The sequence below is a fragment of the Mesoplodon mirus genome (genome assembly GCF_964341445.2).
Source record: "Mesoplodon mirus genome assembly, chromosome: 14".
Classification (NCBI taxonomy): domain Eukaryota; kingdom Metazoa; phylum Chordata; class Mammalia; order Artiodactyla; family Ziphiidae; genus Mesoplodon; species Mesoplodon mirus.
The window spans coordinates 82,491,483-82,515,880 of record NC_138990.1 but is presented as its reverse complement, the minus strand read 5'-3'; the positions used below and the strand labels follow the sequence as shown (position 1 = coordinate 82,515,880).

The 24,398-nt window shown below is 37.1% G+C and overlaps 1 protein-coding gene across 2 annotated transcripts in view; it reads right to left on the bottom strand.

Annotated features, from left to right (window-relative positions):
- Positions 1-24,398, bottom strand: part of APLF (aprataxin and PNKP like factor) — an 88,581-nt gene that overhangs the window by 13,972 nt on the left and 50,211 nt on the right. The window contains exons 7-8 of one of the 2 annotated variants that reach the window (XM_082642507.1): positions 14,372-14,727; positions 9,254-9,330 (exon numbers count right to left, since the gene is read on the bottom strand). In XM_082642507.1, coding sequence (XP_082498633.1) covers positions 9,254-9,330; positions 14,372-14,727 — 433 coding nt within the window. Of the gene's footprint in view, positions 1-9,204; positions 9,331-14,371; positions 14,728-24,398 lie in introns of both variants that reach the window. The other variant, XM_082642506.1, reaches the window with a different exon arrangement.

The window sequence follows — 24,398 nt, the reverse complement described above, 5'->3', positions numbered from 1 at the left end:
GTCTAAAAATTCTATATGCCAGTAAAAGTAATTGTCAACTAATACTAGAAAGCTGAATTTTTCCTTCAATAATGCATATAATTATTATTGTTGAATATTTCCCCAATTGCATTTCACATATTTATAGAATATTTTATAACATTTGCCCATGCATATCCTATTTTTAAAAATCAGTTATTAATAATAAAGCAGAAAGTCTTTTTCATATAACCCTGGGTTAAGGCTAAATGGCAATACTGTACAGCTCTTTGGGGACATATGAACATATGAAATAACTTTCAAGGACAATGCAAAATTCCACCCAGGACTTATTCCTAATAATGAATGGAAATACTTAGAATTCATTCATAAAAGATTTATATCAACCTTTTCCACAAATAACATTTTCTGTAACTCAGCAGGCCTCAAAATCCTGTTTTTTGACTTTTTTAAAATCTTTGGGTTCTAAAGATAGATGTATACACTCATAACTACACCAGGTTTTTATGAGCTGTTATATTTTAAAACATACATTTTCCAAAGCATTTCTGGTGTTAATGATATAGACACATGAATAACAAATACATATCTGAAGGAAGAACACTCAGTAAGAGAAAATAAAAAATGTCTTCAAATTTGCCATGGCCCTAGGGTATTTGGAAAAACAAAGATTTGTATAGCTCAAGGAGAATGAGGGAGAAGGAAAAGAGTAGGCAATGAAGTCAGAGAAGAACTTGTAAGCCATGGTAAAGAGTTTTGTGGGAGGCTATTGGATGATTCTGAGCAAGAAATCAACATGATATGACTTATTTTTAGAGAACTGCTCTGGTTGTTGTGTGGAAAATGAACTATTAAGGGGCAAGAAAAGAAACAAGGATATCAGTTAAGAAGCTATTGCCGTACACCAGGTCAGAGATGACGGTGGTTATGACTAAGACGACTGAAGTAGAGGAAATAGGAAATGGTCAGGTTCTTAATGTATTTAAAGGTTGAAATGGCAAGAACTGCTGATGGATTGAATGCGTGATGTGAAGAAAAGAGAAGGATCAAGGGTACGTCTTGGTTTGGGGCCTAAACACTATGTGAATGGTGAAGTCATTTACAAAGGTGGAGAACACTTGGGAAAGAGCTGTTTTCATGACAAAAATCAAGAGGTCTGTTTCTGACATAAGTTTGCCTTATTTTACAACGAAGTGCAGGCATTTAAACATTTGAGTCTGAAGCCATTACCCTGAATTAGCTCACCTAGGGAATAAGAACAAAACAGAGAAGGGAAAGGATCAAAGAACTGAACCCTGGGGCTCAGCAATAATTACAGGTGGGAAAAAGGAGACAGCAAAGAAGGCTAAGGAAGAGTAGCCATGAATGTAACTGATCTGACTTTATGAATATGACTATATTTCTCTCTGTCCTAGATTTCCCCACTATTGAATGGAGGCCCCCAGAGCACAAATGATCCAACCTTCTTGTTTTCATGAGGAACTGAAGCCTAGGAAAATCAAACGACATTCAAAGTTTTGCTACAGAATTGGCATAACCATAACTAGAACCTAAGTCTGCTGATCTAAAAACCCATTATCTCTCCATCATAAAGAGCTACCTAAAGATTAACTAGGCAGTGACAAGAACAGAATAATAATTCTTATTTTTGTTTACTTCCAAAAATTTGATAACTTAATACCAAACCTACCACTCAAAATTTTAAAATGAACCTAAAGTACTGTTTTACATCAACTTCTATAAAACTGACTAGTACCTCAGATGCTCAATATTCACTCAATGAATAAATGATCATACTATATGTTTTTCATTCCAAAATAATTTATCTTGCACTTCTGAAATTCAACACTTTAAAACCTAAAGCAAAAACATGAATCCTATGTTTTCAAATATCTAAGTCTCAAATTTAGGAGAAAAAGGAAAATTAACAAATATGGTCTTTATTAAATACTGAAAGAGTAAGCCAGCATAAAATAAGAGAAAGTAGTCAATCTGCTAATTGAAAATCATTACAATTTACTATCTCTGCCAAGAGAGCTCTGAAAATCTGTATACATGTGCAATTAACACTAAATATAACAAAGAAAAACAAATGTTAATATGAAAGGGAATGTATATTCAAATAAAGGAGAAAGAAAAACAAAACCACAGAAGACACTCCAGCACATTCTGTCAAGGCTATATGACACATTACATGTCAAGTAGCAATGTTGTTACTGCTACTTCTTTTTTGTTGCTGTTAATGCTATTTCTAAATGAAGTTAAACGAAAATTTATAGCCAAGTCTCAGGTAAAACTGTGCAGCCAGTGATTAACATTTACTGTAAGATACTTTCTTCTAAGATTGTATTCTTACATATGAGTAAAGAACCGTAAGCGTGGCAAGTGATGACAGGTTACTTCCTATATATGCAGACCCTATAAAAATACGATCAGGGCTTCCCTGGTGGCGCAGTGGTTGAGAGTCCGCCTGCCGATGCAGGGGACACGGGTTCGTGCCCCGGTCCGGGAAGATCCCACATGCCACGGAGCGGCTGGGGACGTGAGCCACGGCCACTGAGCCTGCGCGTCTGGAGCCTGTGCTCTGCAACGGGAGAGGCCACAACAGTGAGAGGCCTGCGTACCGCAGGAAAAAAAAAATGCGATCAACTTTGATTATTCTTAACTAGAAATAAAATAATTGACAGCCTCACATGACTGATTCTGGGAATCTCAACTACGAGGCAATTAGAGTTTCCCTATTAAAACCTATTTATTTTGCCTCAAATAATATAATATGAATTTACACTAAACACACACATTCCTATTTTTTTAATTAAGCAGCTTCTAAAAATCAGTATCTTGTAGTTTAAGGTGTACATTTGCATACAGGATCAATTAAGATAATACTGCAATAACTTGGAACACTTTGAAAATAAAAGAGAAAATAGGAAAAGACTAGATCATAGCTATAAATCTGGATCAACAAATGAAAAAAGATAGCAATTTCATTTTATTTATTTATTTTTTTAAGATAGCACTTTTAATATCAATGAATTATGCTTGTGGCAAACACACTTATGCTTTTTCACACTATACAGATCATATTGCAGATTTACTACAATGAGAGCACTTATAGCTGATGACTGATGCACTTCCTTACGTGATCCCTCTTAGAAAGTATTATAATCAATATTAAAAAATGGGGCATTGGCTTCTGGAAAACATGAAGGCAATAACACTTTCATTTGTATTAGACATGCCTGCCTAAGGTTTTGTAAATCCAAGACAATATACGTGTTTGACTTTACATTTTTACACTAAGCTGGTTGAAGATGGATTCTGTTCATTTTAGTGTATATATATTCTAAGTTTAGTGCTTAACTTAACAAATAAGAACAGGAGTAATGCACTGAATAAAATCCTATTATGCACCAGAGGAAGTGGGTCAGAGGCAAGCACAGCAATCACTGGATTATCCTGGACATTAAGTATCTAATGTTCTAATTTAGACAAGTACCTTAAGCTAATCAAATGCATTAAACAGAACGAGTCTTCTGGCAGGCTGCAGTGTACAGCGCAAAGGGGAAAAAACTGGTTAAATGCGTGAGATACTGAAAATGATAACAACTAGTTCTTTCAAATTATCATTTTTCAAGTTGATTTAATTTTGTTAGATTTTTAAAAGTATAATGTCAGAGAAAATATTAATAATGCCTGTAGTTTTCGAAAAAATAAAATTTAATAATTAAAGATACTTTTTTCAACATCAATCTCCTATATTATATGGGCTATAGGAATCTTTATTTTTATTATAGAATACATTTATTAATATGTGAGCCATATCTGTTTTTCTATTTTACTCATGTTTTACTCATTGGATGAAATGTCTGAAAATTAAGTATACCCATGTATGTACAGTTTTATGTTTGCATATTTGCTCTCTAGTGATAAAAACTTTGACCACAGATGACAATACTTGTAACTACCAAAGGATACCATATAAATTTAGGTAGCTGATACAGTATAAGATTAAGATTATTTAATGTATTATACAACATTTGAGATCACCTAGATTTATCAAAACGAGAAACTGACTTGGACACGTTCAAGGGATTAGAAGGTAAGATTGGGAAGCAAACAAATTAAAAGCCAACCTAGTATTTCACCTGAGAGAATACTTGTTTTTACTTGAGAATAATTCTTATCCTGTTTTGTGAAGGCAAATTTTTTTTTTTTTTTTTTTTTTTTTTTGTGGTACGCGGGCCTCTCACTGCTGTGGCCTCTCCCGTTGCGGAGCACAGGCTCCGGATGCGCAGGCTCAGCGGCCATGGCTCACGGGCCCAGCCGCTCCGTGGCATGTGGGATCCTCCCAGACCGGGGCACGAACCCGTGTCCCCTGCAGGCGGACTCCCAACCACTGCGCCACCAGGGAAGCCCTGAAGGCAAATTTTTAAAGATAAAAAGCAAACAAAGATGTTTTAGCTCATGAATTTCATCTCTCTTCCAAATGTGTCAACCATCATGGAATACAGGCTTATCACAACTTTACTTTTAGAACATATATATCTTTACTTTTCTAAATATATTAATTTCTGGCTGATTTTGTGGGTTATTTTATGATCAGTGAGGCTTCAATATTTTTCTTCTATGGCTACAGGAAAAACCTGGCATGCATTTACCTAAAAACTTGCTTTTAAGCAAGCTAATTTAGAACATTTTATCATTCTGATACAGTAGGCTTATATTCTAGCACTATTGAAACGAACATCTAGGACCAAGATGGAGCCACTCCTGCCTAGGGTGCCATGTCAGCAAACTGAAACTTAAGATAACTTTCAGGTCCCTGTAAATGCTCTGCTTGACCAGAGACACCATGTATCCAGTCAGCCAATCCCCACAGGCCAAACCAACTCTGGGCTCTATACTTATTTCTTTGTCCCTTCTCACCCCAAACAAGGTTGACTATGGGGCCCCAGCCAATCAGACATTTTCTATTTTTCTCTTCCTTGTTCTTTATTCTTCATCCTATAAAAACTTCCTGTCTTCTGCCCCATGTTGCACTTCTCCAAATGGAGACCGTCTGTTTCATAAAGTGTTAAAGTTAATTTGTATCACCCAAACTGTCTTCTTTAAATCATTTTTTAACAGCACTAAACAGTATATGGCTAAAAAAATAATTTATTCTTGCAAATCAATATTGTTAAAAGAAAAAATAGCTCATAACATTATATCAATTTAGTTATAGAAATGATACAACATAAATTTACTACATGTGTTTTTTGCCTAACTAAAAATGATAATGTGACAAGAAAGGATATATAAATATATAGCATGTTTCTACAATCTAGTTTCTTGTATCTTGTTGATTTGAAAAATTCACGATTTCTTCAAAGTACTTTATCTGGGTTTTGTTTTTTTTTCTAACTCCAAAATATTATTTTGCCATGTGGCTAAAAAGGCAAGCACTATCAATACTTTAGAAGCGCTAACAATGGTGGAATCAGGCCACAACACAGAGAAGTGCTGGACTGGAGGAGGGAAGAGACTTGGTTTTGAGCTCACTAGCTTTGGAGTCTTAGGCAACTCAATCTTTCTTTGTTTCCATTCCCTTATTTGTAAAACAGTAGTCAGAGTAAGCAATCATATCTAACATTCTCCAAGAGTCTCTCTAAACTATAATTAAAATTAATGAGGGAGAAAAAAATCTTAAGATTTTATCTTCAAGTGGAAACAAGGACACCAAGCAGCTCAACAGATGAAAAAGAAAAATACAATATACATACATACAAATATATTTAGATATAGATATGAAAGTTTCTACTAGTACATGTGAGTCACTGGCCTTTGAGTAATTTCTCTTGACTACTCCCTACTCTGCCCCCATTTAAAGAGATTGATGAAATAAAGGCAGCAATTTTTGCCATCATTATTATTCTTAGCAAGGCTTTGCATTTTGTTTTTATTCTCCTCGAATAGGCATATTTGTATTTTGCTTCTGAAAAGGGTGCAGGACATCATGGTAGACCAATACTCTTGTTTTAACAACTAGAAAAAAAAACCCTTGATAAATGGTTAAAAATATATTTATGAGTGAATTGTGGGAGCAACGAGAATTTTATATTATCTAAAATTCCAAAGAGGAAAAAGTCCTTCCTAGGTGAGCTGACAATAACTGGCTCCTTTCTTCCGTAGAAGCCTTTGACAATTCTTAGTGTGGGCTAAGGATAAGAGATTTGGACCAAGTGGAGGAACACTATTTTAGGAAAGAGAAATTAGTACAGCTTATCATGATCTCATGGTGTTGTCTCAACAGTCTAGAAGCTAAAGGAACCCCAAACACAAGGCCGATTTTTCCCAAGAAATATTTGCTGAGTTCCTGGGAGGTCTGAGAGGCTTAAGTTCTGAATCTGAATCTTCAAAAAGGCAGAGTGAAATCTCTAACTCAGGTAGTGTTTCAGAGACAAAGTACTACTAAAGTAAGAGATCTGTAACAAACACATAACTAGCTTCTAACCATCAATTATGAGGAAGTACAAGGGAACATAATGAATGACCATTTGGTAATGCAATCAGCAAAACCCAGACTAAGGGCTACTCCTCAGTACAAATGGTCAGCTTTCTTACACAAATATATTGCAAGGGAAAAAACAAAGAGAAACCTAGTGATTAAATAACTTAAGAAACATGGCCACTTTTTGTCATACATGGACCTTAACTGGATCTGGATGCAAAGACACAAAAGGAAAAAAAAATATTATGAGACTGTAAGGGAACTGGGATACCTGACAGAATATTGAGATATTAAAGATTTATTTAATAATGCTATCATAGTATTGGGTTGGCCAAAAAGCTCCTTCGGTGTTTAAAGTAAAAATAAAAGACGTATTTTTCATTTTCACCAAGAACCTTACTGAACAACATATTCACCGTTTTGTTCCACTACCATCTGCCATTTTCCAGGCAACTTCAGAATTCTATCTTCTCAAAACTTTTTATCTTTTTGAGCAAAGAACTGTTCCAGGTGCCTTTTACAGTCTTCCAGGGAACTGAAATTTTTTTCATTAAGAGAATTTTGTAAAGACCGAAATAAATGGAAATCTGAAAGTGCAATGTCTGGTGAATATGGCGGATGAATCAGAACTTCCAAGCCAAGCTCTAACAGTTCTTGCCTGGTCATCAAAGAAATGTGCAGTCATGCATTATCCTGAAGGAAGATTATGTGTTTTCTGTTGACTAGTTCTGGATGCTTTTTGTCGAGTGCTGTTTTCAGTTGGTCTAATTGGGAGCAGTACTTGTTGGAATTAATCATTTGGTTTTCTGGAAGGTGCTCATAATAGAGGACTCTCACCATATACAAAACATCACCTTCTTTGGATGAAGACCAGCCTTTGGTTTGGTTGGTGGTGGTTCATTTCACTTGATCCACGATCTCTTCCATCCCACATTGTTGTACAGTATCCACTGTACAAAAAATGTGTACAGTGTACACTTTTCATTGCCCGTCACAATTTGTTTTAAAAATGAAACGTTTTTGTTACATTTAAGTAGAGAATTGCACATGGAAATATGGTCAAGGAGGATTTTTTCGCTTAACTTACGTGGAACCTGAATAAGGTGACATATGGTCACCTTATCTTTGATAAAGGAGGCAAGAATATACAATGGAGCTCAATATCAAAAAAACAAACAACCCAATCAAAAACTGGGCAGAAGATCTAAATAGGCATTTCAGCAAAGAAGACATACAGATGGCCAAGAGGCACATGAAAAGCTGCTCAACATCACTAATTATTAGAGAAATGCGAAGCAAAACTACAATGAGGTATCACCTCACACCAGTCAGAATGGCCGTCATCAAAACATCTACAAACAGTAAATGCTGGAGAGGGTGTGGAGAAAAGGGAACCCTTCTGCACTGTTGGTGGGAATGTAAATTCAGCCACTATGGAGAACAGTATGGAGTATAGAGGTTCCTTAAAAAACTAAAAATAGAGCTACCATATGACCCAGCAATCCCACTACTGGGCATATACCCTGCCTTCTTATTGAAAACCAAATCATAGAAATAGCAACAATTTCAACGGCAGTAGGTTCAGTAACCTATATTTCAAAATTATCTAAGAAAGACAGTTGTCTAGAATTAAAGCGCTCTAAGAATGGAATCCTACTTCTTTCTTTGGTAGTTTGATTTATTTCAAGTTCATTCATTCATTCAACAAAGTTGCAGATAAAAAAGTCCTTACTGGAAGGACTTCCCTGGTGGTCCAGTGGTAAAAAATTTGCCTTCCAATGCAGGGGACGCGGGTTCAATCCCTGGTCAGGGAACTAAGATCCTACATGCCGCGGGGCAACTAAGCCCACATGCCGTAACTACTGAGCTTGCGCTCCTCAATGAGAGAGCCCACATGCTGCAAACTACAGAGCCCATGCGCTCTGTACCCTGTGTGCCACAACTACAGAGCCCACACACCCTGGAGCCTGAGCACCACAACTAGAAAGAGAAAACCCGTACTCTACAACTAGAGAAGCCTGCGCGCCACAACGAAGAGCCCACACTGCAACAAAAGATCCCGTACGCTTCAACAAATACCCCAATGCCGCAATTAAAACCCAATGCAGCCAAAAAAATAAAGAAAATAAATAAATAAAAAGGAAATAAATTAAAAAAGAAATAAAGATGCTTAAAAAAAAAAAAAGTCCTTACTGTCAAGGAACTTACTGTCTGGAGGAGAAGCCAATTCAGGAAAGAACTAAACACAATCTCATGAGATAAATTCTACTGTGCATGATACAGACGAGTACAAGATGCTATGGAAGGAGAGAGGGGAGGTACTGTTTCGTTTTAGGATTGAGTTTCATGTGCTGGCAAGAATGGTGGACTGGTAGGCGTTGAGGGAGGCAGAGATAACATCCTGAATTGATTTATGTCAAACTAAGGAGTCTGGATAGAAAGTATAATGGGGTAGCACTGACAGCTTTTAAATTATCTGATTTACACTTTAGAAAGTTAGAAATGAGGAAAAATTTTAGGCATTTATAATATTAATAACTTCAACAATTTAGAATTATCTAAAAGAAACATTACAATCCTACCTATTAACAAAATGAAAACCTATTACCTATGGAAGTTTAAAAACTAAAAGTTAAAGGCTTGAGATGAGAAGCTTGCCTGCAGTTTCTCCTGAATAAGTAACAGAGATTAAGCAGAAAAGGAGTATAACCAAACACTTCAGGTTTACATACCTATAACAAGATGCTCCATAGGGACATTCGGGCCGGTCATCAGCCTCACCTTGACACGTGATGTGTACACCTCCATAATCACTATCACCAGGGTGACTGAAGTGTTGAAAATGGACAGGATTCTTCCTATGAGAGTGATAAACATAATGTCAGAAAAAATAATTAATAGGATATAGCAGACTTCTAGATAAACTAGAAAAAAATAATTAATAGGATATAGCAGGAAACCAAACAATACACATCTGATTATTCTAGAACGTGAACCAACATGCTACATGACATTTAGTCAGTGTGGAACTCTCATGGTAGCAAAATAAATTTCTGGTGACATGGGGAAGACCATGAATGTCAACGGACAATCTGCAAACAGTACTTTATATAGGCTATATACAACAGAATATACAGCAAAATATAAATAGTATAAGCATACATAGCTTTTAAAGAATTTTAATAAAGTGAACACATCTACACTCCCTTTGCTAAGATAAAAAACAATATTACCAACATTCTAGAAGCCCTGCATGTCCCCTTCTAATCATTAAACCCATTTTACTACCCAAAGGTAACCACTATCCTGTCATCTGCAACAGTGTTTCTCAAACTTTTCAGTCTCAGGAAAAAATCTATGAAAACTCCAGAGAACTTTTATTTATGTGGGTTATTTAACCTATTAGAAATTAAAAATGAGAAATTTTTAAAAATAAATTTACTTTATAATAGTAATAAACCCTTTACATATTATCATAAATAGCACATCTTAATGTAAATACCTAGCTTCCAAAAAAATTCGTGGAGACATTGTTTTATACTTTGGAAATTTCTTTAACGTCTGGCTTAAAAGAGGGCATCCGAATTCTCCTCCTATCTGCTTCTGCATTCAATCTTAACACAAATCATGTAGCCTCTGGGAATACTGTACACTTGTGAGTGAGAGAATCAGAGTGAAAATGGCACACACACACAAAGTATTATTATGAAAATGGTTTTGGCCCAACAGGTTTCCTAAAAGCATCTTGGGGACCAGGACCTGCAAGGGCCTCTGGAACATACTTTCAGAAGCAGTGTTACAAACAACGTATTAGTTTTTCCTGTATTTGAATTAAAATGGAAATATATAGTATGTACTTCTTTGAGAATGACTTTTTATGTTTGTATGATTACTCCACATTATTGCATGTAACAGTAGTATACTTTTATTACTGTGTAACATTCCACTGTATGAAAGTGCTATAATTTATTTGTCCATTCTACTATTAATAGACTTTTGGATTCATTCTAGTTATTGGCTTTTATAAATAATACTGCCGTGAACATTCTACTTTTGGCGTACTGTTAGAAGTAATAAACTAATTCAGCAAAGTTGGAGGATACAAAAATCAACACCCAAAAACCAGTTGTGTTCCTATATACTTGTAATGAACAATCCCAAAAGGAAATTAAGAAAACAATTCAATTTACAATAACATTTAAAAATAAAATAGTTAGGAAATAAACTTAAGGAGGTGAAAGACATACACAGGTTTAATTTCTATTACAGAAGACACAAATAAATGGAAAGACATCTCATGTTCCTGGAATGGAAGACTTAATATTGTTAAGATGTAAATACTACCCAAAGCAATCTACAGATTTAAAGCAATCCCTATTAAAATCCCAATGACATGTTTTTGCAGAAATAGAAAAATCCATCCTAAAATTCATGTGAAATCTCAAGGGACCTTAAATGGACAAAACAATCCTGAAAAAGTTGAAGGTTTCACACTTCCTGATTTCAAAACTTATTACAAAACTACAGTTATCAAAACAGTGTGGTACTAACATAAAGACAGGCATATAGACACATGGAAAAGAACAGATAAACTCTTGCTTATATGGTCAAATGATTTTTTTTTTTTTCGGTACGTGGGCCTCTCACTGCTGTGGCCTCTCCCGCTGCAAAGCACAGGCTCCAGACGCGCAGGCCCAGCGGCCATGGCCCACGGGCCCAGCTGCTCTGTAGCACGTGGGATCCTCCCAGACCGGGGCACGAATCCGCATCCCCTGCATCGGCAGGTGGACTCTCAACCACTGCGCCACCAGGGAAGCCCTGGTCAAATGATTTTTCAACAAAGTTGCCAAGACCATTCCAAAAGGAAAGAATACTCTTTTCATCAAATGGTGCTGGAAAAAAGAGGATATTCGCATGCAAAAGAATGAAGTTGGACCCTTCCCTTACACCATATACAAAATTAACTCAAAATGTATCCAAGACATAAAAGTAAGACCTAAAATATAAAACTTCTAGAAGAAAATAGAGGGAAAGCTTCATGACATTGGATTTGTCAAAGATTTCTTGCCAAATGCAAAGGCAAGAAATGTAAAAGTTCCATGAGACTGCCCCAAACTCTGCCTGTCCTCTTAGCCCTCAGTCTGAAACACTAAAAAATAGGCAAATGTCACAAGAGAAAAAGAAGCCTCAAGGTCCTGACTGCCTCTAATGTTCTCAAGCATGAGTATTCCACTTTGCTAGTTGTTTTCAGTGGGAGCTTTGGTCCTCAGTAAGACACATCACCTTTATTAGAGATAAAACCCTTATTTTATTGACTATTAACTCATAATTTATATGACCTTATGGAGATAAAATCTACAAGTTTTAATTAAGGTATAAATTTCTTACAAGTTAATAAAAGACATTTCAATTTCTGTCCAATTTTTAAAAGCAGTTTACTAATGGAACCATATGCTATTAAACAGAAAAACTATATGGCCCCAAAAGAACAAAATTTTCAAAAAGAATTTTTTGGAAGCAACAGTTTCTATAAAGTTAAATGCTATTTTGTTGTTTTTTTGTTTCACAAAGGATTGAAATAAGATGTGACTGCTTTAGACAGGTTGAATTTGAAGTGCCTGTGATTTAAGTGGTGATTATCTGGATCTAAAATTTAGTACAGAAATCTGTGTTGGAAATACAGACTTGGGAGTTAATACCATAACATGAAGGGAGTGAATAAGACTAACCCTGAGCAATAATTTTCTATTAAGACAGAACATGTAAATAAATAATTAGAAATCAATGATTAGATAGTAAATATCAGATCTAATATCAAATATTAGAAAGTGTATGAGGAAGTGTTGTGTAGAATAGAAGATGAGCAATTTAGGGAAGAATGAACATGTTAGAAAAGGACTAAGAAAGGAACTGAATGTGTCTTTAAGCAGGACAGGAGAGAGGAAAAGGGAACAGCACATCCAAAGGACCTAACAACAGCATGACAGCATGGTGCATCCAAAGAATTACTGGGAGTTCAGGGTCTTCTAGACTATGCTAAGAAATCTGGCCTTTAGCCACTGATGGATTCTGTAAAAAAGAGTAATATTGTCAGATTTTTTCTCTCTCTTTTCTTTTTAACCTTTGTTTTTATTTTCTTAGCCAGATCATTCAGGCAACAATGAGGAAGGAATATGAACCTGACGGAAAGTTTGGAGACTTAGGAGATTACTCACTTGTCCCAGAGAGATCATGGCATGAGCTATAGCAGTAGCATTGAGGCTGGAGAAAAGATACATTTAACTGATTGTTAAGATGCATGTATATAACAAGAACTCAATATAGGTTATTTTTCCCCCTTTGTTACAAATATAAACATTTTGTTTTCAAGATTTCAGTGGCAAATATTTCTCAGGTATTAATTATGTATATTAAAATTAGTGAAGAAGTAAAAAAAATTATTCATAAGCTATGACTAGTTAAAACTAACGTGTATTATCATCAAATATGTATGAATTCATTATGATCTTGATAAAACATTCAATCACATTTAACAAAGACAAGTACCAGCCAAACACCATTATGGACTGAATTGTGTTCCCTACCCCCAAATTTATATGTTCAAGACCTAACCCCTAATGTGACTATATTTGGAGACAGAGCCTTTAAAGAGATAATTCAAATTAAATAAGGTCATGAGGGTAGGGCTTTAATCCAAAATGACTGATGTCCTTATAAGATGAGGAAGAGACTCCAGAGATGTGCATGCACAGAGAAAAGGCCATGTGAGGACGCAATGAGAAGGCACTGTCTGCAAGCCACGGAGAGAGCCTGCAGGAGAAACCCAACCTGCCAACACCTTGATCATAGGCTTTCAGCCTCCAGAACTGTGAGATAATAAACTTCTGCTGTTTAAACCACCCAATCTGTGGCATTTTGTTATAGCAGCTCTAGTGAACTGATACAGATACCAAACAGGATTTTTCAAAAATCCAAAATAATAGAAGGTTTATATACTTCCATTTCACAAGTTTATAAATTATGTTCCATATGCAGGACTAAGGCCATTGTAAATAGACAAAATTGTGAATAAACACATAAATTATAATTGTTGAAACTGAAAAATACAATTATTCAGGTGTTATAATGGCACTGCATTTTAAAGAGAGATACAATGAATGAGAAATTAACAGAATATGTGATATAAATATGCTACCGAATAGAAGACAAACTGTACTAGAATGTACTGATAAGATACTTGGTTTGATATGTTGGAATGGCAAAGAAATACTTCTGAAATAGGGCTAGGTAATTATAAACATGCTAGAATAAACAGAGAGGAACTATAGCCTAAAACTAATTCACAAAGCATGAAATTAGAAAATATGGTACAGTGTTATCAAATGAAGTAAGTATAGGAGTAACCAATCAATCCAGAAAATATATATTCAGTTGTTTTAGAAGGCATCACGGTGACTCAAAAGCACCATTAGAAAAATACAAAGGAAAATGCACAAATATAAGATGCTTAAACACAACTTAGAATTATCTTGAGAGTTATACTGTATACAGCAACTATTTATGAAGGCATCTTTCCAACATCTAAATAAGACATTACATAAGCAGGTATTTCGATCTGAGTGATTCTGTTTTCAAGTCTGGATTCCCCAGTTCAGATCCCTGTATTAATCAGCATATCTACAATGAAACATTTAATCCCCCACAATATTTTAAAAACCTCTAGCAGGATTTGCTAGAATGCATAATGAGAAAGTGCAAACCAGGAGAAACATGATAAAGCTCCTAACCTTTAGGCCAATGGGTTTTATTAGGCTTTTAACACACTATAGCATGTATCTACATAGCTATTATGCTGTTGAAATAATGGAATTATATGCTAGTTGTAATTTCACTTCATACCTGTAGCAGTTTGCCCCATACATGCAGGATGTCCTCTTGACCTTGTTTTCTTCAGAACCCTGTGGAACTGAATCAGCTGCCTTTGCATGCAAAGTTTCAGGACTGGAGGGATCAGAGCCAGACTCAGGATGAGATCTTTCAGGCTCGTCATGGAAGGACTTGCCTTGGGCACTCAAACAACTCTCAGAACAACTCCTCGCCTTGCTGTCTTTATTTGGTGCTCCCTTAGAAGTGATTTTATGTTCAGGAACCTTACCAAGTTCCTCTACTGGGATTTCACTTCTCTGTGCATTAGTCTTCATGTTATTTACCTCTGTGTTATCTAATGTGATTGCAGAAAATGACTGTGACATTTCCTATAACACAAATCAGAAAGTAAATAATAAATAATAAAGCATGTTTCAAAAGAAATATGTAAATTTAAGCGTAAAAGCGTGAAACTACAAGATTCATGCAATATGTATATTTTAAAACATTAAGATTCACATTTTAAAGTTATTAAAAATACTGTTATCTCTGTCTCTAATTTAATAACTTTGAAATAGTCTACCGTTATTAGAAAAGGAACTTATAGCTGTATCAAACCTTTACAATCGTGTCAAACATTCAGTGACAAATAACCAGAAAAATACAAATGAAACATAAGAGAACACAACAGTTGCTTTCATTTGAATATAATCTTTCCCAAAAAACCTACTAGGCTCTTAAATTTCCTGTTCAAGAATGTGTCACACTCTTATGCCCTGTTCTTATAATTTCTTATAAGTTACTGTAATACTTTATTTCTACCCTCTAAATATAATCATGATTTTTTTTCCTACAGCTGTATGATGAAATTGCTCCTCCTTCACAGAAAAATTTGCATTAAGTTATGAGCAAGTTAGAAAATAAATGATTCCTTTGAAGTGATAGGAATAACAGTTTCAGTTTAACCAATTAAAGGCATCTTGAATCAAGTAAATATTCTCATTAGCACTACAGAACCTTTTTTAATGTGTACTTACCACCAGTGAGTACAAAGAGTAAGCCTAGTCTTATCCTATTAAAAATACCTCTTAATTACTTATACTTCCTGTGGAGTGAAAACATTGCTCAGATAAACCCCAGTCCTCCTGGTAAGGATGTGATGACCACGTACTAGATACACGTGAATGTTCACTCCCATGTATAACTAAGAACTCATGTATGCTGGCTGTCTTCTGGAAAAAGCTGGTTTTAATGTTATGTGATATCCAACAGATCAAATTTCTTGAGAAGGTATCAGCATGACTTTTTTTTAGACTAATTACTTAGGTGTTTTGATAGTTTTTTCTTTTCTAAGAAACACAGTATGCCAACTTTAAAATGTTATCCAAACTGGCTAAAGACCTTGCAAAAAGAACCTAGATCTAATCATGGCTCTCGTATAGTAGGTAATCGATAAACAATCATGTGACTACCTCTTGGAGCTGGCCCTCAGCTGGTGGCATTCATGCCACATCCCGCTAACATATACACTCTTTCCTCCAAAGCTGCTCAAGTACACCCCAATCTCATCTCCCTCTGCTACAGGACCAACTAACACATGCCAGGATCTGGACCTGGGTTGGGGGATGGGGTAACAGAGCAATTCTGATCCACCTCCCCACTTGGCAGTCCCCCCACTGGGTCAACTCTCACCAATTTTCTTTTTTTCTGTTCAGACAGTAATGGGGTAAGTCAGCAAATCCACTGGCTAAGCAGGTTCAATAAATGTCAGTCTCTTGTTCCTGTTGGCATATCGAAATGCCACAATAAATTCTCTTAGAGCACATCTCTTCTCTTGATTTTAGAAAGGGAGAAAATAACTTCTTCCCTCAAACCCAGCCCTCTCCCAGATCTTAAAACCTCCTTGTCTCTCAGTTCTCTTTGTATACAGCCTGGGGGTGGGACAGTGAAAACTTCTCACCCCTTTCAATAAGCCCCACAGGGAAAGTCTAGCTCTCACTGCTGGGGTGCTCCTTTCAAACATGAGATACCTAACAGTATCTGTCCTCAGTGTTGGGTCTCAGCAACAGTTTTGTTGACAATAGGGAAAAATATCCCATTCAATGTCCTGTCACATTTAGTATAGGGGAAAAAAAACAACACGACTAGGGAAATGGTTAAATAAAGTAGAATACATTCTTACCATGAAACACTGCAGAGGTTGAGAAGAATGAGGTAGATCTATATATATCTAAGGATTTTTAAAATTAAACAATATATATATATATACTATGATTCCATCTAGCTTTAAAAAAAAATTCCCTATATATCTATGTGAGTACTTACTTATGGTAAATCCACATGAAAAGATTTAGAAGGATGCAAACCAAAATACCAGTAGGCAATAAGACTGAAGGATGAGGCAAATCAAGATTTTCATTTTACTTCACATGCATCTGAATAGTCTAATTTTTGACCATAAGCATCTACTATATTACCACTTAAAAAATGAAAAGCAAACCAAAGAAATGAAATACAAGATATGAAATGTAAAGCATCATATTTCAACTCCCTCTACTTCCATGAAATGTAAAGAAGGATTTGTTTTTTAAATATCTTCACAAGGAATATGTTGAACATGTTAATTTATTCCAAAAGAGAAAGGAGTAATAAAGTCACAGATATCAATACTATGGATCAGGGGTTCTCAAATATTTTAAGAGGCATAAAAACTGGAATTCATAATGTTCTTTATGGAACTCCATGAAATATTGATATCCAGTAGGCCTTTGGCATTCAAGAATTTAACATTCATGGTTTCAATTATTCATAAACGGTCTCAAAAATGTATTACATGCAGTAATTTGTAAGCTTGCTGAGACATAAATTCGTACTGTGCCAATTATAAAACTCATGAGCCAGAGCAGGTCACTGAACTGGCAAATGAGAGAAGAGGAAAGATGGAGGGTGCTCCGTACTTGGAAGAAGTAGGGGAAGGCAGAGAGCTCCACATTTTATGGCACCCACATGGCTTATGTCCTAGATGAGATGAAAATGTGAAGAATGAAGTGTGGGAGGCTAGAGATTCATGACAGAAGAGCCAGATCTCCTACACTTTGTAAAACTACATGCTAGAGACCTCAGGGATCGGGGAGCATGGAGCTAATGGAAGGTGACCCTGGTGCTTGAAGGTGGCTAAAATGTACCATATTAAGGCTATTAAAGTAGCCCGTTAACTTGCTCAATAAGCCCTCCCTTGTCCCTCAACCATCTGAAGTTGTTTTTTATTTTTGGCCCCGTCATGCAGCCTGTAGGATCTTAGCTCCCCAACCAGGGACTGAACCAGTGCCCATGGCAATGAAAGCACAGAGTCTTAACCACTGGACTGCCAGGGAATTCCCCATCTGAAGTTTTAATACACTACAAGGGACAGGATAAAGAACTTTCCCTGATACAAGTTCAATGAAGTAATTTGTTGTTGTTTCCAAGCTGCCCTTGGAAAGAAGGTCTGTGCTAATAAATTGCCTTAAAAGTCCTGCATCAATCCCATTAGCACCCACATGCTAAGGACTAAAAAATCCTAAACTCCAGCCCCAGCCTCACTCTTGAGCTTCAAACTCATATATTCAACCGTTAGCTAGACATTTCTTCCTCAATATCCTATGCACCTCAAACTCAAAATGTCAAAATTGAAATCCTCCCTCTGTATTCTGTATTCTGGCCATAGTTTTGGACAACATAATTTATCTATTCGTTCTAGCCAGAACCTTGGAAGTCTATCTTTCATTTCTTCTTTCCTTCACTTTCCCCAGATCTAAGCAACAAGTGCTGCAGTTTGTTTCTTAAATATTTCTCTAATCCAATGCCTTTGCATCATCCTTAATGTCAATGCCTTGGGTCAGATTCTCTTCATTTTATGACACTGTCAATGCCCTTATTCCCCCATTTTTATCTTATTCTCTTCCAATCTCTCCTCTGAAGAGCTGGCTTATGTAGTCCTCCTCAAGGCTCCCATAAAAATCAATGTGTTGTCACTTTATTTTAGGATTTGAATCATGTCCCCCATAAGACTATTTGCTTCTTATCAACTATATCTTATTCATCTTTATTCATTTAATTCCATATTCTAGCATACTGCCTTGCATATAACAGAAAGACTGCTTTAGTGTAATGATTATTAGAATGGTCTCTGAAATAAAAGAATCAGATTTTGAATATCAGCTTTGCTATTTCCTAACCTTTGACCTTGAACAAGTTGATTTAAACTTTCAGACTCCCCTGGTCTGTAAACCAGGGATATTATCAACCAACTTTACAGGATTTTCTAAAAATTAAATGAACTAAGTATATCTTAGTACTGGGTCTAGCCAATAAAAAGGGCTCAATAAATGACTGTGGGTGTTTTTTCAGTTGTTGTTGTTAATAGCATTATTAATGCCACCATATTACTACTATTTGCTTAATGAACGTTTGTTAAATGAATGAATGATTGAATGAATGAAAAGGTGTTTCTGTGGGACTGATCAGAGACATGCTATAAATGGTACAACCTAAATGGCCAATCAGGAGCAAAGGATATAGAATTCTTTGACGCAGTGAACGAACACTAAGGAGCTCTGGGGGATACAGTCTTACTTAAGAGATAGCTATGTAAATAAGAGTTACACTCTTCACCTCTCCTGTTATTTTGGTCAGCCAAGCCAAGAATCTAGCGTACTCAAGACAAATGAAGATACTCTTAAAATATCACCTCCCTACCAGCTTTCAGGAATAAACAACCTATTTTTGGTAACGTTTCGAAGATTTTATTGAACATCTAGATCTTTTGATATTCCTGATAACTTAAAATGTTTCTTTCTGAATAACCTTGATTGAAGTCCTAACAGTTGGCAGAAAAGGTCTGATGTTTCTTAAAGGTTCACTTGTAATTATCAAACTTTATGGGTTGGTATAAACATAGGAAAACGTGTATACTACAGATTTTCCTCTGAAAAAAATTTTCTCTTCTTGGAAAAAAAAAGGGCAGTTATATTGATATTGTAAAAGATCAATAAAAAGAAACCTCAGTTAAATAGAGTCAGGATACCAGAAGATGGAGCTCTCATGCCCTGTGATGAGCAAAGCCCAACAGAAAGAAGACTCCTCTTCTTTCCTGGCAATGATTCAGCCAATAAAAAGCCATCTAGTTTTAGTTTACTATAGTCCGCCAACCTCCTTTTCCTCTCTATAAGAGAGTTCTCCTTCCCTTGTAAAGCGAGAACTTGCAGCACATGGCTTGCCATGGTTATAGACCTCGAATGGCTGATCACAAATAAAACCATTTCTGCTGAAGAAATATCTAGAAGTCCATTTGTTTTAGGTCAACATTTTGGTGGCCTGTATGGGGATCAGAGAAGACCCCCAATAGCTCCAGGGCTGGTGAGCAAACAGGTGCAGTCCCACAACTGAGTCCACCGTGCTCACTGATTTTTCTTGCAGACCCTGCAGTTTGAAGGTACATGTTTCTCCAGGATCCGAGCTCATATCCTCTTTGCATTTGAAGCTCTCCAGACTTTATCTGGAATATATTTTAAGGTTCTGTCTTCCAGGTTAAGGCCTTGTTCTGCATGAGGGTACTCATTTGGCACTTTGGTCTGACTGAGATCAGATTGTTTTAACTGAAGCTGGCTGAGAAGCCTCTGGCTTGGCTTCTCCAGGACCAAACTGCTTCCTTAGAACTGGCTGGTATTAGATTTGCGAGCTGTTTGAGTTGCAAGCTGTTTGAATTGAGCTGTTTAAGCTGTAAGTTGTTTAAGCTGTTTGAAAATTGTTCTTTTATTATAGAGAAAAACCTCTGAGAATTGGGATCCCAGTTATCTAAATATTTTGAGGGCAACCCACCCCCACAACAGGTACTTCAGCTGATTTTGTGTTTAAAAACCACAGTCCTTCCTCACGGGCATTTCCAACTAAATGGACCAACCTGACCAAAGGCAATTTAGAATATCAATGGCCATTATTGGAAACTTTTGAAATCCCCAAATTAATTTTCTTAAAACCAAGCTGGATTACAATAGCTCAAAAACTTCCAGAACTGAATGGAATGACTATTTTGATTTGAAATTTTGAGGTTTCCCAATGTTATCAGAAGTCTAAAATTGCCTCTCTGCAAAATAAGATTTTAAGATTAACTGAGGCAAATGATTAAAGAAAAACAAAATAGCTTCTGAAGCTTCAGTCTCTTCTTCCTTAGCTTCTTCAGCTCAGGCTCCACCTCAGGTGCCATCTTGTCTTTCTCCCTCAGCTCCTATGGTCAGACTCTGCCTCTGGCACAAACTTCCTCCTTCCTTTTGTACTGTCTACACCTCCTCTGTACCCTCAGTGCCCCCATACTAATTTTCTTGCTAAACTTCCCCTTTTCTCTGAAACTCTCCCTACTCCCTCTTCCTTTGAAATTGCCAGAACCTGTTGCTTTAAAATTAAGCCTTCTGAGGAGCCAGAGGCTAAACCCTTAATTTCTTATATTCCCTGGACTAAAGCTGAACTGTGAGCAATAGTCAAAGATTTTCCCAAAGTAACAGAAGATCCTCACAGATTTGCAATATGTGGATGATTTGCTTCTTTGCTCTCCTTCTCAATCATCCTCACAGGAAGACAGTATTCACTTGCCAAAGTTTTTAGCCTGAAAGGGACATAAGGTCGTCAAAGAAAAATTGCAGTTTGCCCAAACCCAGGTTCGATATTTAGGGCATCTGATATCAGAACAAAAGCTACATGTAGATCCAGATACACTTCATGATGTCCTAAGTTTTCCCAAACTCCAAACTAACCCGCCAACTGCAAAGTTTTCTCAGGATAGTTGGTTACTGCCAAAATTGAATTCCAAATTTCTCTCTTATGGCCAAACCTCTGTATGCTTTATTAAACAATAACAACCATGACTCAAACTTATGGGAAGAACCAAACAACATAGCCTTTAAGGCCTTAAAGTTGAGTCTGATGAACCCGCCTGCCCTTGAGAATCCCAATCATCAAATTCTCTCTTTTCCTTTTTGTATATGAAAAGGAAGAGAATGCCCTTGGGATACTCGCCCCAAACCACGCGGTCCACCATCAACCCACACTGCATTATCGCCAGTAACTGGACCCTGTGGCACAGGGATACCCTGCTTGCCTTAAAGCCATCATGGCCACTGCCCTTTGGGTTAAGGCCACCAAGAAAACTATGGGATCCCCTCTAACTATTTCTGTACCTCATGCAGTAGAAGCCCTCCTGAATTCTCATCACCCTCAATATTTCTCAGCCAGCTGCCTCACCTCCTATGAAGTAAGTCCTTTTGTTAACTGCTCCTCGCATAACTCTTCTATGCTATAATAACCTTAACCCTGCTACTCTTCCCCCCTCTGTCACGAAAGAAGTCTCTCTTGACTGCTTAACACTGACTGATCACCTCCTGACTCCTCATGATGATTTACAGGAAAGATCTCTCAGTAACATTGACTTCTCCTGGTTCACTGATGTTCTTATTTAAAAGGTAACGATGGCAAATATTATGCTGGGTATGCTTTGCAACTCCTTTTGATGTTGCTGAGGCAGCATCTTTACCAATGGTTACTTTGGCCCAACGGGCTGAATTATACACTCTCAAATGGGCTTGTACTTTAGCTAAGGGCAAAACTGCCAATATTTATACTGATGGCACACACTTGAAGAGTAGCTCATGATTTTGGAATACTGTGGAAGCAACGTGGTTTCCTTACTTCCAGCGGAAATAAAATTTTAAGTGGCTCTTATGTTCAGGAATGCAATATTTTTATCTGCCACTTTAGCTATTACTAATATTCCAGGGCATTCTAAACTTTACTCTCTGGAAGCTAAGGGAAATCACTTTGCTGACATTTCTGCAGGGAATGCTGCCCTGAAAGGGGTTAACAACATTCTGTTGGTCCAAAGGAACATTTCCCCAAATGATAACTTAGAAAAACTGGCTAAAGAAGCCCAACAACTGGCCTCAGAAAAGGAAAAACAAGATTAGAAATTCAAAAATTGTTGGTTTGATAAAAAGAGAAAGCTCTGGTTTAGACTAACTAACAACCCAGTCCTACTGGAGACTCTAAAATCCCCACTCATCACCCCTGTACCTGCATTAAACCACTGGTCTACTGACAAAATGATAGCATTCATGAATCAGTACTGATGGGGAAACACTGACAAATCCACCAAAAGTATCTACCTCACTTGTCCTACTTGTCTGAAATACAACTCAAAGAAGTCTGTTTGTACTGCTCCTAAACAATTTAAACTGTCCAATGGACCACTCAAGGTCTGACAACTTGCTCTGGCTCATGGATATAAATATGTTTTAGTAATGGTCTATGTGTTTTCACATATAGACAGGCCTCCCTTGCAGACAGACTACTGCTTCTTCTGTGGTTAAGGTCCTTTTAGAAAAGAGTATCCCTACCTGGGGAATTCCTCTCAAATTTCATGGTGATCAAGGAACACATTTTACTGATCAGGCGCTTCAACAAGTTTGCTATTTAGCCAGTTTTACAACACTTTCACTGTGCTTACCACTCTCAATTCTCGTTTAGGTGAAGACACTAATGGCATTATTATGACTCAATTGGCAAAATTTGTAAAGGCTCTCCAGATAACTTGCCATTGGTCCTTCTAAATCTCAGATCCACCCCTTTTGGAACTCATAAAGCCCTCACCCTTTAAGACAGCCACAGGATGCTCAATGCACTTGGCTCTTGCTTCTTTTGACTCACAACTGATAAGAGGAGAGATCATCCAATATTGCAAAGGCCTAATTTCTTCTATTAAAAATAACCATGTTTTGGTAGAGCAATCTTTTCATAGTGTACTTGTGGGAGATGATGACCTTAAACATCACCTGGCAACCTGGATATTTCGTCTATTGGAAAGAAACACCTCCAGAAGAACTCTCTTCAACCTCACTGGAAAGGCCCCTATCAGGTACTGCAAACCAGCCCTTGTGCTGCCAAACTCCAAGAACTCTCTTCAGCCTCACTGGAAAGGCCCCTATCAGGTACTGCAAACCAGCCCTTGTGCTGCCAAACTCCAAGGAGTGGACTCTGGGATTCATGTGACACACCTAAAAACTGCACCGAACCCTGACAGGCCCTGCACGTCATCTGATGACCTGAAGGTAAAGATTTCCCATAACTGAAGCCGCATCTGATGAGACAGCTTTCCCAAGATATCCAGACCAGGCCTGTTGGAACCTTGTCTGCCAAACCTTTGATGATGACATAACACTTCAGATGCTCTCCAGTCTCTATGATCTTGATAACATAGAGACTTTAGATTAAAAGTGCCTGAAAGTTCTTCCTCCTACCTCTCCTTGATACTTGAATGTGACTTCAATAGGTTTCCAATCTGTACTTTCTCTCCAATGTGAGACACCACAACCAGCAAAGGCCCCTCCTGGCATTATGGGACAAAAAGCCACTGAAACCAGAAAACCTGATTCTTGATCAGTAGTGCTTTCAGAGAAAGATCTTGATCAAAAGGGGTAAAATGTAAAAAATTAATAAACAGAAACTTCCATTAAATAGAGTTGAGAGACCAGAAGGCAGAGCTCTCATGCCCTGTGATGACAGCAGAGCACAACATGAAAAAGAAAGACTCCTCTTCCTTCCTGGCAAGGACTCAGCCAATGAAAAACCATGGACTCTGTTTACTATAGTCCTCCCAACTTCCTTTTCCCCTCTCTAAAAGCATTCTCCTTCCCTCGATGTGCAGGAACTTGCATGTGACTCATCCATGGCTGCAAACCCCAAACTGCACTGATGATCTTAATAAGTCTTTATAGCCAATATGAGTCAGAACACATTTTGTTTTCATTTATTAAACTTGACTCCATAAGTAAGCAAAGGAGTTGAGCCTATAGTGATTACACCCCACTTCTCTAGCTTGAGGAAAGGATCCAGTGAGAAGCAGGATCTTCTCTAATGAGAGAGGAGGCAAGAGTGAGGGGAGAACTATAAAAGGTCTGACTCTCTGGGATAGCTGCTGGAATTTCCATCAATCCAGTGCATGCTATTCTAAAACCAATCCTACTCTTATGGCTCT